Source organism: Vicia villosa, linkage group LG2 (assembly GCF_029867415.1).
Source record: "Vicia villosa cultivar HV-30 ecotype Madison, WI linkage group LG2, Vvil1.0, whole genome shotgun sequence".
In the NCBI taxonomy this organism is placed as follows: domain Eukaryota; kingdom Viridiplantae; phylum Streptophyta; class Magnoliopsida; order Fabales; family Fabaceae; genus Vicia; species Vicia villosa.
In genome coordinates, this window is record NC_081181.1 from 167,043,408 (window position 1) to 167,062,420 (window position 19,013).

Below are 19,013 nucleotides of genomic sequence, written 5' to 3' on the forward strand. Positions count from 1 at the left end.
TTTTTTCTCATATGCTTCATAAGAGCCCACTAGTTATGTCACTGATAGAGTGGAGAGATCCTTGGTTTCCTCAATCATTCTCATGATTGGGTTAAACTTTGGGGACATCGTAGTTAGAATTTTCTCAGCAATTTTCTTGTCAACAATATCCTTCCCAAAAACTCTCATTTGATTAATTATTTCTTTAAGTTTAATCTTTAACTGTCTCAAACTCCTTCATCTTCAATAGTTTAAAATTTCTTCTTAAAGATTGAAGTTTAACGGCACGTACCTTGTTGTTCCTTGAAACTCTTCCTACAGCGTGTTACATGCTTCTTTGGCAGTCTTAGCACCCAAAATTCTTGGAAAAATTGCATCAGTCACCACTTGTTGCAAGGTGAACAACGTCTTTGAATTTTTCTTTTTATTTTTCTTCAACTCTTTTTCTTGAGCTTCATTAAGAGTTGAAGTATTTGCAAGAGCAGTGAAGCCATCGCCATCTTCTACTATGTCCCATAAATCTTGAGATGAAAAAATGTCTCCATTTTAACACGCCAAAAATCATAATTTTCACCATTAAAAATGGATAAAAATAGATGTTGATTGAGTGGTGTGATCCATTGCTTGAAAAAATTTGCAGATCATTTATGTGGTCGGGGGAGACAAGATTACAAGGAAATATCCTGCAGCTTGGGAAAAAAACTAGCAGTCTTAGGAATCGAGGGGCCTCAATATTATAGCTCTTGATACTTGTGGCACAGTGAATATTTTGAGAATGCTCTATGGTAAATCAGATAGTCTATGGACCAAATGGATCCATTCCTACTATGTGAAAACACATGACAACATGACTGTTCCAATCAAGTCTTCATACTCCTGGATCCTCAAATTCATTTTGAAACAAAGGCAAGTTGTTTCTCAACTCCAAAGCTGGAATGGCATGTTGTAGAAGGGAGAGTTCAAGGCCAAAGCAATTTACCATGATTTGAAAACCGACCAGCCCAAAGTGCAGTGGAAGAAAATATTTTTCAAGAACATAGCAAGGCCAAAAGTTAGATTCATTCTTTGGGTGGCTTGCCACAATAAACTTGCTACCAAGGAAAGACTTCATTGATTTGGTCTCATAAATTACAATGAGTGTTGTTTTTATGGAGAACATGAAACATTGAGACATTTGATGTTTCAGTGTGACAAAATTTATGAGATTCGGAAATATATTCTGAATTAGCTGCATGTGGATCGGACCCCTACTAGGTGGGAAGAAGAACTTAAGTGGGTCTTGGAGAAAAGCAAAGGGAAAGGAAGTAAAGCTGAAGTCCTCAAATGTGCATTCATCGAAACTGTATGTGAAGCTTGGAAGTTCAGACACCAGCACTACTTTGGGAATGCTATAGATAGCCACATAATAGGTCCTAAAATAGTAGAAAATGTGATGTATAAATGTTGGATGAAGCATAAATTGAGACACATTATGTTAATGAACAATTCTCTTTATTTGAGAGGCAAAATTATATTTTTATTATAGAAAATAATAATGATACCGATCTAATTTAAGAAGTATGCATTCTTTTACTTTCTATCTTGAAACATATTTTAATTACTATTCATTGACATCAAATAATTTCTTTTGAGTATTATATATTATATCAAATTTTTAAATGATAAAATATTTAATTCACGGGTCATTATCAATACAGTACATATTTTATTTTAATCAATTAAATTTATATAATCATGGTTCATTTTACAATTAAGAAACCCATTTTAAAGTTATATATATATATATATATATATATATATATATATATATATATATATATATATATATATATATATATATATATATATATATATATATATATATATATATATTATCAAAATAAATTTACTCGTGCGAATGCACGGATATCTTTACTAGTTATTAATAAAAATAATTAGTTGTATGAAAATAATAAATTAAAAATCATAAAAAAAGAGAATGAATGAGGGTATTTTAAAAAGAAAATAATTAGTACATTATAAATTATTTGTAACTTAATTTTTTTTTTAAATAACTTCTATTAAGTAAGTCGATGGCGGAATCTGAACACTCAAATTTTTTGATTAAGTTAAAAAAAAAAACATTTACCACCTTTACGAGCTCAACTAAATTTTTAGAGTATAAAATATTCTGAAAATATAAAATATTTTTACAGTATCAATGAATATCTTGTATCCAATTAAATTATTTTTTATTTAAAAAAATTTAATGATAGAAAAACAAAAAAAAAATGGCTTGATTTTATAATTTCTAACCAAGTCAATATTATTCTCCAAGAGTAAAAACTCACAATCGGCGCTTTTTTAACTTAAAAAAATGACTTTTTACGACCCGCGTTTGGAGGTGCGATAACGGTGGCAATAAGCAACGAAAGAGCGTGCGTGGTATTAACAAAAAGCTAAAATCCATAAGCGAAAAGCTCGTGATTCGATGACACATCATATTCTTTTTTTCAACACTAGTAAGAGTACAATGAAGAATACAAACACCACCTCTATTATAGAGAGAAGAGGCACAAACAATCAAAGCAAAGCTCGTGAGTGTGTGAGTGAGTGAGAGAGAAATTCCAATTATGGCTTCTACGACAATGCGATTTCATCCAAATTACACCGCCGTAACCGAATCCTTTCCTCGCCGTAGCTCCATTTCCGGACTCATCGGTTACGGATCCTCGCCGTTGTTCGTCCGAACGAACGTTATCAAGTATCGTACTGTTAAGCATGATCTGAATCTTAGGAGAAGAAGCTCTTTCTCTGTGAAGTGTGTTTCTGGTAATGAAGCTAAACAGAAAGTCAAGGATCAGGAAGTTCAGCAAGGTCTGAGTTATATGATTTTTCTTCCATTGTTGTTTTTGGTTGTCAATTTGTGATGCTATTAGCTTGTTTAGGTTTTGAATTTGTGATCTGAATTTGCTTCACTTCAGTTGCACATTGAAATTAAGTTCAAATTTAGAAACATTTAATCAGCAGGAAAGCCTTGCTCTATGATTTTTCTTTAGTTTTCTTTTTTTTTTTTGGTTTTGAATTTGTGATGCTATAAGGTAGCTTGTGTTTTGAATTTGTGATCTGAATTTACTTTGTTACAGCTGTGGCATTGAATCAATTTCAAATTTAGAAACATTTGATTAGTGGGAAATTTTTGCTCTGTGTGTGTACTGTTTTGGTTCTCTTTCTTTTTTTATTAATTGTTATTTCCTTTAGCATCATGCTTTATTGTGATGTTATGAGCTAGCTATGAGTTAATTTTTGACTTGGTGTTCTGAACTTGCTCATTTTAGTTGCGGAAAATTGAAATCAAATTGAAATTTTGAAACATTTTTTAAGTAGAAAAGCACTGCTCTATGATTTTTCTTCAGTTTCGTTTTTTTATTTTGTGAATTTGTGATGTTATAAGCTAGATTATGTTTTAAATTTAGGATATGAATTGGATTACTTCAATTGCAGCATTTTTTATCTTTGAGTAAAAAAATTGCGGCATTTAAATCAAGTTCAAATTTAGAAACATTTTATTAGGAGAAAACCTTTGCTGTGTGTGTACTGTTTTGCTTTTCTGCCTTCTTTTTTGTTTATTTTTCCTTCAGTGTCATGCTATGTAGTGATGCGATCAGTCATCTATTTTTCTTATTTTGTTTCAGCTCTGTTGTTTTTATTTCCTAGACAGAACATTATGGTGAAAGTTGATCCATGTAGCCGACCCCACTTAGTGAGATAAAGCTTGGTTGTTGTTTTATTTCCAGCATAGGAATCAAGTTCTTTTTTAAAAAGATAATAATAATTGGGGAACAGGAAATTAATTAAGTAACACTAATGATTATTTTACAAGTCTTTCATGAAATCAGTCCCTTAAAGTTAAAAGGTCAAATTCTTACCAGGAAGCTACACCTCATGGAGTTAAGTTCAAATTTATATTACCTACAAAAAGGAAGAAATTTTGGTCGACTACCTTGTTTTTTTTTTATATTTTGATAATATGGTCTATTACCGTGTTGATCATAAGTTTTTGGCATTGTTACTAACCTGTTATCTAGCATCCAACGTCATTGCATTCTAATTAATAATACATGTTTATTGTTTGTTTTAGAAGCTACAACCTCTCAGAGCTCATTTGCACCTGATACTACTTCCATTGTGTCAAGTATTAAGTACCATGCGGAGTTCACACCAATGTTTTCTCCAGAAAAATTTGAGCTTCCACAAGCTTTCATTGCAACTGCACAGAGTGTTCGTGATGCTCTCATAATAAACTGGAATGCTACTTATGATTACTATGAGAAGCTGAATGTTAAGCAGGCATATTACCTTTCAATGGAATTTTTACAGGTTGGGTGCTACCTTAATGATTTGACCAGCTTGGAACATTACTGACATCTGAGACTTATTTCCATCTGTTGTTCTATCTTGCAGGGTAGAGCATTATTGAATGCGATTGGCAATTTAGAGCTAACTGGTCCCTATGCAGAGGCTTTGAGCCAGCTTAGTTATAAATTAGAAGATGTGGCACACCAGGTATGCCATCTCCAATTGTATATCTTTTTTATTCTAGAAAATGGTGTGCTTTACTGTTCTAATGAGTAATTTATTTAACTAGAGACCATAAGTCAATATTTCAACACAAGACCACTTCGGATAAACAAACTGATGTGTTTTTTTTACATGAATATTGTAATTGAAAAAGGACTTAATTTGTTCTGATAGCATATATACTAATTCAATAGTTGAGAGATTCAACTGATGTACTTGGGTTTGTCAAAAATAAAAAAACTGATGTACTTGGGATTCTTATCGAGTTGTTTTTTTTTTCTTCTACATTTAATTTTTCAAAATATTGTTAGCTTACAATACAATTTTGTTTCTCTTATAATTCATTTTGGCCTGGCTATAATAGGAGCCGGATGCTGCACTTGGAAATGGGGGTCTTGGACGACTTGCTTCATGTTTCTTGGACTCTTTGGCAACCTTGAATTATCCAGCATGGGGTTATGGACTGAGATACAAGTATGGCTTATTCAAACAACGAATCACCAAAGATGGGCAAGAGGAAGTTGCTGAAGATTGGCTTGAGGTATGTTTTCACTATTTCGTGATGACTAGTGTTCATGCCATGCACTTGAAAATTATAATTATAATTTTGCATTTGGTCTATAAGTTCTATTAATATTTTATTTCTTTACTTGTGGTCTATTCTAACAGATGGGCAATCCTTGGGAGGTCATTAGAAATGACGTCTCATACCCTGTAAGGTTCTATGGCAAAGTTGTTTCAGGCTCAGATGGTAAAAAACATTGGATTGGAGGAGAAGATATCAAAGCTATTGCACACGATGTCCCCATACCCGGATATAAGACCAGAAGCACAATTAATCTGAGACTTTGGTCTACTAAAGCTGCATCTGAAGAATTTGATTTAAATGCTTTTAATTCTGGAAGGCACACCGAAGCATCTGAGGCTCTAGCAAATGCTGAAAAGGTTTGGATGATACAGTTCTTTTAGAAAATTGTAGAAGATTTGGAGTTTTAGAGAAGTAACCAATTGGATATGAATGATGATATTAGAACAAGTTTTAAAGAATCAAAGCTTTATTAGATTTTTGACTCTGTAATATGTATCTTTTTCATAGTTATGTATAGCAATGGCTATTGAAAAATATCTAAGTGACATTTGATGATACGTGGAGGTTTTCTAGATAATCTTACTTATAAAACTAAATGACTGTACTATGCTGTGAGTACAACTTGATAAAACTTAAAAAGGACATTTTATATGGTAATTTTCCCCCTCAAATGCAGATTTGCTATATACTCTACCCTGGGGATGAATCTATAGAAGGAAAAACCCTTCGCCTCAAGCAACAATATACTTTATGTTCTGCTTCTCTTCAAGATATCATTGCTCGTTTTGAGAGAAGATCAGGGGCAAGTGTGAATTGGGAAGACTTTCCTGAAAAGGTTGCAGTGCAGATGAATGATACTCACCCAACTTTGTGCATCCCAGAGCTGATGAGAATCCTGATAGATATAAAGGGTTTAAGCTGGAAGGATGCTTGGAATATCACCCAACGGTATTTAGTATTTATTTATTATTGTTTTTTTTTTGGGGTGGGGGGAGTGAGTAGTCTGGTCATCTCATATTTATATTTGATCTGAGTTCGTTGATGGAATATGTACTACCTGCCACTGTGATCCAGGACTGTAGCATACACAAACCATACTGTTCTTCCGGAGGCATTAGAGAAATGGAGTATGGACCTTATGGAGAAACTGCTTCCACGCCATGTTGAGATTATAGAAATGATTGATGAGGAGGTAATACCAATTTTTTTGTTGCCTAAACTCTTCTATTTCAGGTAAAAGAATTGAGTTATTGCTGATGTTCATGTTTGACAGCTGATTCGGACCATAGTCGCAGAATATGGCACAGCAGATTCAGATTTACTTGATAAGAAATTGAAGGAAATGAGAATACTAGAAAATGTTGAATTGCCTGCAGAGTTTGCAGATATACTTGTTAAAACCAAGGAGGCCACTGATATTACTAGTGAGGAAGTGCAAATTTCTAAAGAAGGAGGAGAAGAAGAAGAAAAAGAAGTAGGAGAAGGAGGAGGAGGAGAAGAAGAAGAAGGCGATGATGGTAGTGAAGATGAAGTGGAAAAAGCAATTGCTGAAAAGGATGAAACAGTTAAAAGCTCCATTGAGGATAAGAAAAAGAAGTTGCCTGAGCCAGTACCAGTACCGCCAAAATTGGTTCGTATGGCCAATCTTTGTGTTGTGGGTGGTCATGCAGTGAATGGGGTTGCAGAGATACATAGTGAAATTGTCAAGGATGATGTGTTCAATGCATTTTATAAGGTAAGTATTTCATTGGACAATGTGACACGGTCGTTCAATTGAGTGATTTTTTAATTCAATGTCTGTCATGGGTTTTTTTTCTGGGGGGATTAAGAATGAGTTAAGGATGTCTGTCATGGGTTAAGGATGAGTGGTTTTTTTTTCTTGCAGTTGTGGCCCGAGAAATTCCAAAACAAAACAAATGGTGTGACGCCGAGGAGATGGATTAGGTTCTGTAATCCAGATTTGAGTAAAATAATAACCCAGTGGATAGGCACAGAAGATTGGGTCCTAAATACTGAGAAACTGGCTGAACTGCGGAAGGTAATTACCATTACTTAAGTTGTTGATCTTGTTTTTTTTACATATTTTTCGTTTCTTCTTTTTATTCAATCTTTATATGCTTTTTTATGAATCTCAAGTTTTGCTGCACCAATTATACTACTAAATATAATGAGTTTATACACTATTTAACATATGATTTCCAATTTAGAAATGTTAAGATGGTCACTACAAGTTTCCCAAAGTAACTATGAGTAAATATATTTATAATTGCTTCTAGCTAATCTAGAAACTAGTTATCTTGCATAAAATCATGTTTTACAAAGACAAATAATTTTAATGGTAATTCTAAACTGGTACAAGAGTCTGGATCATGGTTGACCCATATATTAGTCTCAGCCTGGTTGTCTAGTCTCTAAAATCCAAGCTGACCGTACTAGTATCATTTATTAATAGTTTGCAGATGACGAGGGTCTGCAAACACAATGGAGGGAAGCAAAAAGGAATAATAAGGTGAAAGTTGCAGCATTTCTCAAAGAAAGAACAGGATATTCTGTCAGTCCTGATTCAATGTTTGACATCCAGGTATGGTGATGACTTTAGATTTTTCTTTCCTTTTTCTTTTACTGCCGGTTTTGCTTGGGCTACAAGTTTTAAACAGAAATGGAAGTTGAAAACCATTTCTGGGTGAAGGAAAAAATTAGGTACATGGATGCCTTACATTTTTGCATGTGATATCAGAATCAAAGGTACACCATAAATGTTTACAACTTAAGTAGCATAGATTAAGTTTTAGTAGGTATCTTGGTAGACTTAGGTTTGGTTACTTTGCGAGTATGGTGGAATTAGGCTCGGCTAGGATATGCTTTGCCTTAAGTGGGATAGCCCTATTCTTCTATATATCTCTCCTCCTAGAGATATATTCCACATGTTACCTGATGTTTCAAGGGTCTTTCTTCCCCATATAGCTTTTATTCCTGCCAAATTTTCTTCTCTTTTGGGCCTTTTCAATTGTAAGAAAAAGGTCCTACATTAGGCCTTTGAATCAGACAATAGGCACAGTAAATAAATTGGTCAACGTATAACGGCCTTCACCTACCTTGTTAAATAAAATAGGCCTTTTAAATGCCTAAGCTTGCTTTATTTTATATATAGGTTCTGTCAACATTAACATAGGATTGAAGTAGGCTAGCCAATATTCACTTCACTTATTCTGAGTTACTACCTTTTTCTGTACTCTTAACAATAATGTCACTAATGAGTTCAGTTTCTACCCAACCCATTATTTTAAATGTATAGTTTGTATAGTTTTGATAAACTATTGGATTAATTGTATTTGTTTAGGTGAAGAGAATCCATGAATATAAACGACAATTATTAAATATATTTGGAATTGTATATCGCTACAAGAAGATGAAAGAAATGAGTGCTGCTGAAAGAAAAGAAAATTTTGTTCCAAGAGTTTGTATATTTGGGGGAAAAGCATTTGCTACTTATGTGCAAGCCAAAAGAATTGTGAAATTTATTACAGATGTTGGGGCTACTGTAAATCATGATCCTGAAATAGGAGATCTTCTTAAGGTACTTATGATTATGTTAGTTAAAAGTTGGTTTTTGTATTGTCCTAAAGTTCTTAGCCACCTGTGAATTATTATACCTATCTAGTATAAACTTTGAGCAAGTTGCTCTTACATGGTCAGTAAAAAATCAGTGTTCATTTTTATATAGCAATAATTTTAGTGTACTTCAACATGAATATACTTTTCAGAGAGGAACAATTCAAAGAAATTGTTGGACAAATTTGTTAACGATTTATGGCCTGTTTGATTTGGTTTTGTAAAACTGTTATTTAGTTTTTAAAATTTGAAAATAACAAAACTTGTTTGGTAGTTTAATTTTACAAAATTATTTTTCGAAAACTATTATCTGTTTAAGAGTTTTAAAAACTAAAAAACTAAAATTGGTTTTAGATGTTTTGGTTTTTAGTTTTGAAAATTGGGAAGAGGAAAAACAAGGAAAAGTGGTACATTTTTCATTAATGGCAAATTTGTAATATTGTGCAACGTTAAAAAAATTTTAAAAGTATGATTACCAAATATATTTTATTTTTCTTCTTCAAAACTGTTTTTTAGATTGATTTACAAAATAGTTTTAAAAATTAAAATCCAAAACTCATTCAAACAGACCATTATTCTTCATTATTCTCCTTCCAGATGATACTGGTAGCTCAAAATTTTGCTTATGAATGATGCAAAATTGTTCTTTATTTATTTGTTCATATTTAATCAGGTTATTTTTGTCCCTGACTACAATGTTAGTGTTGCGGAGATGCTTATTCCAGCTAGTGAATTGTCACAGCATATCAGGTAACCTTTAGTTGCTTTGCATTACTCTTTGGGTTGCATGCTTTTGTTGTACTGACATAAATGATGATATACATTTACTGTTACTAATCCAAACTTCATCTAATCGACATTTTATTCTTTTTTGTACTAACAATCATCCTCTGCTCAAATTTTGACATGATATAAATCGGAAATATTTAGTTAATTGCATCAAATTGTGTAATGTTTGTGCTTGAATTGGAGATGTTGCTTGAACAAACAAACTGCTGACCGTGATTGTGTACATGGAGAGTTGAACAACTCACTTAAGATAGATATTTAGAAACAATATGTGTTTCTATCAACTGTTCAAACATACTACAGGTGTATATACTAGGTTTGTCAAAATGACAAGAAAAGTTTATGGTATTGCCATATTGGTAATGTGATCCTGACATAATCCCACATGAAATACAGCATCCCTTGAAGCATGTGTGTTTTATTGGAACATGCCAGATAAGAACTGGTTATTTTCTGGACTGCCTGTAACAAGGTTTCTGTTGCCTATGCGTTGTCCACACCACATGATTTGTCCCTGAAGGTTTGCATTTCATGAAATGGGTGGTGCTGGTGCAGGGTTGTTGCAATCAAAAGTATTCATGATTCTCTCAAGAAAATAACTTCCACCAAGTTGTGTCTCCCAAATTATTATTGATGGCTAGACATAGCTGCACTTTGACAATGCAAATTATATTGTGTATTTGTTATTTTATTTTTATGTAAAACAATATTACTGTGCTTTTGTTTTCCTATGATACTCTGATTTTATGCTGCATTCCAAATAATGAGTTTTCTGTTTATTGACTGTAGTACTGCTGGAATGGAGGCAAGTGGAACTAGCAACATGAAATTTGCAATGAATGGATGCTTACAGATTGGAACTTTGGATGGGGCCAATGTTGAAATAAGGGAAGAGGTTGGTGCAGACAACTTCTTCCTCTTTGGTGCTAAAGCTCATGAAATTGTTGGGCTCAGGAAAGAAAGAGCAGAGGGAAAGGTATATCTTTATGTCCATGTTGTGCATTTTAATTATAACATAATATAGCTAATAACATACTCGTGATAGCACACCAGAATATAATAAATACTTCATCCTTTGCAGTTTCAAATATTGATAATTTATCGAAAGAAATCGAGGATAATATTTTTTAGAAGAGTTCTTAACCGTCTTCCTTGTTTGAGGAAATCTTGATCTTTTCCTATAGAAACATATTATAACCCTGTTATTCTTTTAATTCAGTTTGTCCCTGATCCACGATTCGAAGAAGTTAAAGAATTTGTTAGAAGTGGTGCTTTCGGGTCTTACAACTATGATGAACTGATTGGATCCTTAGAAGGAAATGAAGGCTTTGGTCGGGCAGATTATTTTCTTGTGGCCAAGGACTTTCCTAGCTACTTAGAATGCCAGGAGGAGGTCGACAAAGCTTATCGCGACCAAAAAGTGAGTTTATGCATATTTTGTTTCATATTTTGGATGAGTTATGATTTTCTTGACAGTTTTTTTACTACAATTTAACCTTAACCTCACCTAATACAACAATGTGTTTCATCTTACCTTTTATAGTAAAATAATCTCTTTATACCATGAAAGGTGAGGGTGTGGGAGCAAGGTTAAAATCGTGGCCATGAACATTTTTCTTTGTTGGTGAATATTTGTTGCAACTGCTATTCATAGACTCATAGATTATTCAAGCAAGCATTCATCAATTCCATGTTCATTATAAGCATGTATCGACTGCATATCATGTCATGCATCTGATTGGTGAAATGTATTCACTTAGCACATAGTTCAGTCTAGTGTTGTTCCTCGTGCAAACATAATGGCTCCCAATTTAAAGTCCTTAGTGCATCAACTTCCATAGTCGTTTATCAAGAATAGTTGTACAACAGGCTAGTTTCTATTATGTCACTGCTGTCATTAACATTCACAAATCACGTTTGGTTGCAGAAATGGACAAGAATGTCAATATTGAACACAGCAGGCTCTTCCAAATTCAGCAGTGACCGTACCATTCATGAATATGCACGAGAAATATGGAACATTGAGCCAGTCAAATTGGAGTAGAGGAGGGGTAATCTATACCATACCCTCTTTAATAGCAGAGAATCGGTGCCACGTCGTAATGTGATTACTACTTTACCAAGTACCCATACTTAAAAATAATCATAAGTTTTGTAAAATTAAAATAAGGGTCTGGTTTTCCAAACTGAAAAATAAACAGTTTTGTAAAATTAAAATAAGGGTCTGGCTTTTGTCCTCCAAAATAAGCCTGCATTCCTGTAATATATGAATGTATTATTATGTTTATTACTCCACAGTATTTCGCTGTAAACTGTCTACTACTGTATATCGGTTAATTAAGCCAAGCCTCACAGCTTCTATACTGTTGTTTTCATGCTTCAGTTCTCAAGTCCTGCCCTATGTAGTTGCAACAGACCTTGTGTAAGTGTTGTGTATGTATCATGAGTGTAGTTGGACATAGTGCAATATTATCTAGTATAATTAAAAACCAGCGTATCATTTGTTAGATAGCGACCTGATAAAATTGTTGTCAGCATTTGGCAAAAAAAATTGCTATGGAGTCCTTGTTTACATATTGATCATACTTTTGAGAAATGATATTTTGACATCTAAATTTGGGTATCTAAAGAAATGATATTTTGACATCTAAATTTGGGTGTCTAGAGGTGTGAGTGTAATTTTTAGGTGTAGTTGTGTATTATTAAAATTTGAATAAGTGTATGAAATGAAAAGTAAGAGAAAGATAGAGACATTGGTATATGGTGGCGGTGTCAAATATTGGGTGTTCGAATAACACTGCTCTTTCTAGAATGTACTGTCAAACACTAACTTATAATAAACACCTTGTGCGTGAGCTGAGAAATAGCATATAAATTATTAGGAAAGGATGTCAAATCCAGGCATACTAAACTGAATGGATTAGACCAACCAGACCACCGAATTTATTCAAGAACTTGACAAATGCTATGCACTCCCTAGTATTACATGAAGACAGTTGAAATGCTTTTATATGTGTGAGGGTCTGTTGTAAAACATGAATTAGGGCGTCAGAAAAATGGCTCAATCAATTTTGGGCCCTTTATGGGGAGCTCCAGATCATAGTCCTTGGCCAAGATTTCTATCTCATAACCTTCACTAATGAAGAAGACCATCAATTTGCCGTTATGGAATGATTTATGACCACTATTTGATAGTGAGGGAATGGAGCCCTAAATTTTGTCCTTCTAGTGATGCCATATAACACCTTGCGGTGTGGGTTCAAATTTCAGGTTTGCCGATCGAATATTATGACCATCGTGTCCTATCTTGTTTAGGAAATCGATTGGGGAAAACGATCAAAGTGGACGAAACAACCTTGTCAAAGGAAAAGGCGAAATACGCAGAATGTGTTGACAGGTTGATTTGAAAAAGTCACTGTTGGCAATGTTTGAGGTAAAGGGAAGACATTATAGTATAGAGTATGAAGGTCTGCACTGTCTTTGCCTTACGTGGGGGTGATATGGCCACAATACAGATGGATGCAGAGAAATAGTGACTTGCAACCTAGAGAGGACAATGAGAAGAATGTTATAAACTGGGACACGGCCAACGGAAGGGTTGAGGGACCGTGAATGGAGGATGGTGGTGCAGAAGACGAAAAGGCCAAAGGAGAAAGATAATGGGACTACAGGACAATGTAAAGCAAAGAATAGTACAGACAAAGAGAAGAACCAGAAGACTAAAGCGTCGGGATCCAGATTTAATGCACTTAATTCTGCCCAGGTTCCTGAGAATGAAGCTTCTAATACAACATAAGAAGATAAGACTCATGAAGATATTGATGCAAAAAACCGGTTAGATATGAATGCTACGAATTACAAACCAACTGCAAAGCAAAGAACTAAGTCAGCGAGGAAAGAGAAGAGCAATCAAGTGCGGATAGATATGACATCCAAAGGAGTTACAAAGGAGATATTTAAAGGGAAGGCGCGAGGAAAAAGGAAATGAGCTTTTAACTAACTACATACATGACACTGAAGTTGAGGGCCTCATTAGAGGCTTGAACATTGATGAAACCAAATTTGTAGAATTGGCTAAAACTGTAGGCATCGTCGATGGAGCCTCGAATCCTTTGGGGCCTCATCATGTCTTGGGTACCATGCTCGGGAAAAAGGAGTTGTTAAGGTCGTAGATGATTGGGGAACTACACAGGAAACTCAACCTTCTCCTATAGGAATTGTCAACAGCACTGGAAATCCAACAACTCTTGCTGTTACTACTGAAACAAATATTTTGAATAACACTGAAGATAATTAAAAGTACCTGGTGCTGGTGGAAGGTACCCTTAGTCAATGGCAAGGCAAGGAACAACACTCAAATTCTTCCCTATGATTAGTGTTAAGAAATGTGGTTGGACCTAACTCAATCCTACAAAGCCGACTTGTAGGGTAAGGATTGCCCTCACTTATAAGCACATGTTTAGGACATATATTGTCCAATATGGGACTCTTAACACACACCCTCACGCTCAAGACTAGACAAATGGAGCGTGGAAATAAATGGTGGGTGGCCCGATAGCAAAAATTATAATAGTTGACCCACCGGATCTTAAACGAGGCTCTGATACCATGTTAAGAAATGTGGTTGAACCTAACTCAGCCCTACAAAGTCGGCTTGTAGGGTGAGGATTGCCCTCACTTATAAGCACATGTTCACGCCATATATTGTCCAATGTGTGACTCTTAACAATTAGCATTCAACCAACAATTTTTATTTGGAATTGTAGAGGGGCGGGCAATAGTGCCTTCCTGCGGGTTTGTCGACAGTATGTCGGATGTCTCACTCAGACATATTTATTGTTATGGAAACCAAGGTGGATCCATAAAAATTGAGCACGAAGTTTCGTAGATTAGTTTTTGAAGGATATGAGTTTCTTGAAAATTGTGGATTTGTAGGGGGTATTGTCGTAGCCTAGAAAAAGGACAAATTTGAGCTAGAGGTGATGCATAAACACTTACAATACATTCATGTGAGAATCAAAATTAAGGATGGTAAAAGTTGGTTCTTCACTACTGTTTATGCCAGCCCAAAGGAAGATGGTAGAAAGGAATTGTATGAGGCTCTTCACTAAATTTCGACTAATATGACACAAGGTTGGTTGGTGGGAGGAAACCTTAACGACATCCTCGAGAGTAGTGATAAGAGAAGGGGAGTGGCGGTGTCGGCACTTAAGTGCAACCTATTCAGAAGTCGTATCGAGGATTTTAACCATATGAACATAGGAGCTGATGGGCACATATAGGGGTGTTCAAAACCAAACCAATCCAACAGAAAACCGCAAACCAAACCAAACCAAACCGCAAAAACCGCATTTGGTTCGGATTAGTTTGGGTCATCTTTTAACAAACCCGCACGGTTCGGTTCGGTTTGTGGTTTGTATTTTATAAACCGAATCAAACCGCATTATGTTACAACATAAATTTTACTTAACCCACATTCAACCCAAAATTAAACCTATTATACCTTAGCCTTATGATTACGAACAATTTTATCATCCTTACACATATGATTTCGGTCCCGATCTTCTCAAATCTCTAATAGCATTATCGCGCCTTCTTTGCCACATACATCTTCCTTCTTCTTCTATAATCTCTACTCTCTTATATTCTTTCTTTTTCATCTTCTCATTTTTATGCAAATGTTTTCTATTTCAGTTTCGTTTTTATCGCACATCTTCTTCTCTATTCTCTCAACTCTTTTGTTTTTTTCTTTTTCACCTTCCCTAATCGATCGTCTCGTCTCTTCAATTTTTTTTTGTTTCATTATAATTATTATTATTATATTGTTTTATGCTATTATTTTATGTTTATTATTCCACTTTTGTCTAATTTAATTTTTACATATTAAATAGAAAGTTGTTGTCAAAATATGACGAGTTTAATTGTTATTTAATAGTGTATGAATGTCTAAATACAAAGGTATGTTGTCTTCTATATGTATATGTATGACTCAATAAAATATTTGTAAAAAAACCGAACCGAACCAAACCTCATTAGTTTGGTTTGGTTTGGTTCGGATTTTTTTTAAAAGCCAACCGAACCAAACCAAACCGCATGATTTTTTCTCTTGCGGTTCGAATGATTTTTTTCGTCAAAACCGCACCGCGGACACCCCTAGGCACATGTTCACATGGAGGGGGCAAATCACCCGTGGTGGAAACCGTGTGTATGAGAGGCTCAACAGAATGTTATGTAATGATGAATGGAGGCTGTTTTTTTTTCGATGCCAACTTAAAGGTGCTTACTAGGCTGGATTACTCAGATCATCGTCCTATCCAAATGACCGTCTCGTAGAGGCCACAGCAGAAAGTGGCTAAACCGTTCAAATTCGAATGTGCTTGGACCTTGGAAGAAAGCTATGAATATATGTTAGATGCTGCTAGGAGTATGAATGTTGGATTGGAAGTCAACCTCATTGGATTGTGCCAACAGGTTAAACTTGGAACACGCACACATTTTGGAGCTTAATAGCCAAAAAATAATATTTTTCCAAAAGATTAGGGGAATTCAAAGAGGTGTCCAACAAGGTAAAGTTCATGGTGGCTTGGTGAAGTTGGAAAGAAAGTACCAACAAGAGCTTCATAAAACCTTGCATGAACTTGTTTGGTTCCAATGGTCAAAGGCGAATTGGCTCGTGGAAGGGGATCACAATACGCGCTACTTCCATGTTAAGGCTATTCAAAGATGGAGGAGAAAGAACATATCCATAATTAAGAATATGCAACGACAGTGGGTGGATAATTGTGAAGCTATTGTAGAGCTTTTTAGAAATTATTTCCAACAGCTTTTCACTGTTGAGAGAAACAATGGTACATGGCTAAACAATCAACAGGTTCCCTAAGCTTGATCTGCAAACAAAGAAGAGTCTTGCGAAAAATGTGACTGATGTGGAAATTAAGCAAGCCTTATTCGGGATGGCTCCTTGGAAATCTCCAGGTCCATACGGCTTTCCAGAGGGGTTTTATCAGAAATCCTGGAAGAAGGTTGGTCAGGATGTTTGTAGCTATCAGTGAGGTCAACTATACAGACCTGTGCCTCATTCCAAAAGTCCTTTCTCCATAAAATGTCAACCAATTTAGGCCAATTGTGTTGTGCAACTCGTTCTACAAAATTTTGAGCAAGATTGTCGTCAATAGGTTAAAGCAAAGTATTGCTAATATTGTTTCTTCATTTCGAAAGGTTAAAATTTTAATGGTCCATGGTTCGCCTTGTTAAAACCCTGGTTCAGTTTGTGATTATATCCTGGTTTAAATGCTTGTGCTGATTCAAGATAAGCCAATGAAAAATCTCGGCTTATCAAGGGGACTAACCGCTTCAATTTTATGTTTGGAAGAAAGACTAGCGATTTCTCTTCGGTGTTTGTTGTTTGGTTGAAAATTAGTATGAAACTTCATTTTTCTGTGTATAAGGGGGTTAGAGAGTTCGACCTATTAAAAGCTCTTAAGAATTATTAGATATTCTCAAGATTAAATTTTTATTTATAGAAGATAAACAGACAATTTCTTGAATATAGATGTTACACATGCTCAACATACATGTTCAACAACATCATAATAAGAAATTGAAGTAGAATTCAATTATCAATCATACTTAATTGTCTCAATAAAATAAAGTGGTTCATTTAATTAAATAACTCAAACTTTGAAAATACAAAATAAATAACAAATATTATTGTTCTAGTGTTACATATCAGAGCTTCAACGAAATTAAATAACGCAAAAAAAATTAAATAAATGAAGAGGCCTCAATGTCATCCTCCATCTCAAATGGAAATTACTTCTCTACCTAATTATCTATACCCCAAGAGAGTACATAATACCACAATAAAACAAACAGGGTGAGAATACGCTGAAACCATGTTAGCGGTGCAAAAGATGACAAGGGTAGCATCATTCATAGTAATCATCAATGTATTAATCATTCACAACAATAATAATCAATTCACAATGCAATTATGTGTGTTATGTGATCAACACCTTAACTATAATGCATGTGGTAACAATTGTGGAAATTAGAGGTATGTTAATGATTTCGTCCACTCATTAATGGTTCCTCTTCAAACCCCACTCATCTCTGATCCCTCTTTTTGAATCAGCGACTCGCCACTGGACCGAGGTACGTACATCTATCACTGACACACATGATGCATGACATGTAACAATAATATACAGGTGCAATGCTCACCGCTTGTTCTTCTTTGAACCGTAACCATCGCCCACTCAAGGCCACCATCTCAATGTACCAAGTATGATATGCAATTATAACTCACCAATACAAAACCATACAAGTATTTAACAATATATAATTATACATACACAAAGTATTCATACAACTCTTAAAGCATATCAATTAACTCAACTCAACTCTAAAATACATCAACCATCAAAAGCATCAGACATCATTAAACAATTCGGGACTATTTCCTTATTAATATTCATCCTATGCACATCACATATAAATCATTATATTCACGACCTCATAAGAAAATTTAACCTCTTTGGACATTACCACGGGGTAGTCCTATACGTTATCTTTTCAACGATTCAAACTTCTCCTCAATTGGAGTCACTGAACTCGAGTTACGTCACTTTTCATTTTGCAATTTCCTACCCATACAGTGTTAATCGGTTTCACTTAGTGTGTTACCGATTACAGACGCGAAAAACAGCCCAGAAACCCATTTTTCTCATGGGTAACCGGTTACCGACGGCTAGTAACCGATTACCACTGCGCCCAAAGTACAATTTCACCCGTTTTGCACTAAATCTCACTCATTACCCCAATTCCCTCACATGTGCATCTCAATATTCAAAATTGTATTTAACGAATAACCACGTATATTTTCTTTAACAACAATTCAACGTTCATGGTCATTATCCAAAAACACTTAAACATGAACAACAACGTTTAAGTTTATACACTTAAATCATGCACGAATTTCGATATAATTTAGACCACGAATTTCACATGGATTAGAGCAAATAAGATAGGTTTTACATAAACCTTCTCAAAAACACATAAAGCTCAACACATAATGTGGATTTCATTAGTGATATCAAACTTGGAAATCTCTAAATCATCATCCTCCGTCCAACTTGAATAGTATTTGTCGAAGACCGATAAGTAAACAAGCAGAATCTTATGTTGCTATATGCCTGATCAAAACGGAGCATATCTTATTATTAATTTCTTTCAAATTTTATAAATTTCAAAAAATAATTATTTTCATTAAAAAATACTAAATAGCTCAAGGACATGATTAATACTTCAAACCCTAATATCTAATTCGGGTTTTGCATTTATCATAAAACACACTAGCATAAACTTTTCATTAGTCTATTTGAAATGAACTATTATGCACAAAACTTTACCGTAGTACATTACTATATCATATTGTATATTTAGATTTGTAGAAGAAGCATTCAAGCATATCTACTAGTTTTGT

General features: G+C 34.5%; 1 protein-coding gene across 1 annotated transcript; it reads left to right on the plus strand.

Moving 5' to 3' along the window:
- The first annotated feature begins 2,489 nt into the window (after window positions 1-2,489).
- LOC131652865 (alpha-1,4 glucan phosphorylase L isozyme, chloroplastic/amyloplastic) lies at window positions 2,490-11,904 on the plus strand. The gene is made up of 15 exons (XM_058922845.1): window positions 2,490-2,835; window positions 4,100-4,338; window positions 4,423-4,524; window positions 4,904-5,080; window positions 5,209-5,484; window positions 5,805-6,076; window positions 6,203-6,320; window positions 6,402-6,863; window positions 7,014-7,166; window positions 7,581-7,709; window positions 8,469-8,705; window positions 9,414-9,490; window positions 10,319-10,505; window positions 10,749-10,949; window positions 11,457-11,904. Exons 1-15 carry the CDS (start codon window positions 2,592-2,594, stop codon window positions 11,571-11,573), a joined length of 2,991 nt encoding a protein of 996 aa, XP_058778828.1. The 5' UTR covers window positions 2,490-2,591; the 3' UTR covers window positions 11,574-11,904.
- The last annotated feature ends 7,109 nt before the right edge of the window (window positions 11,905-19,013 follow it).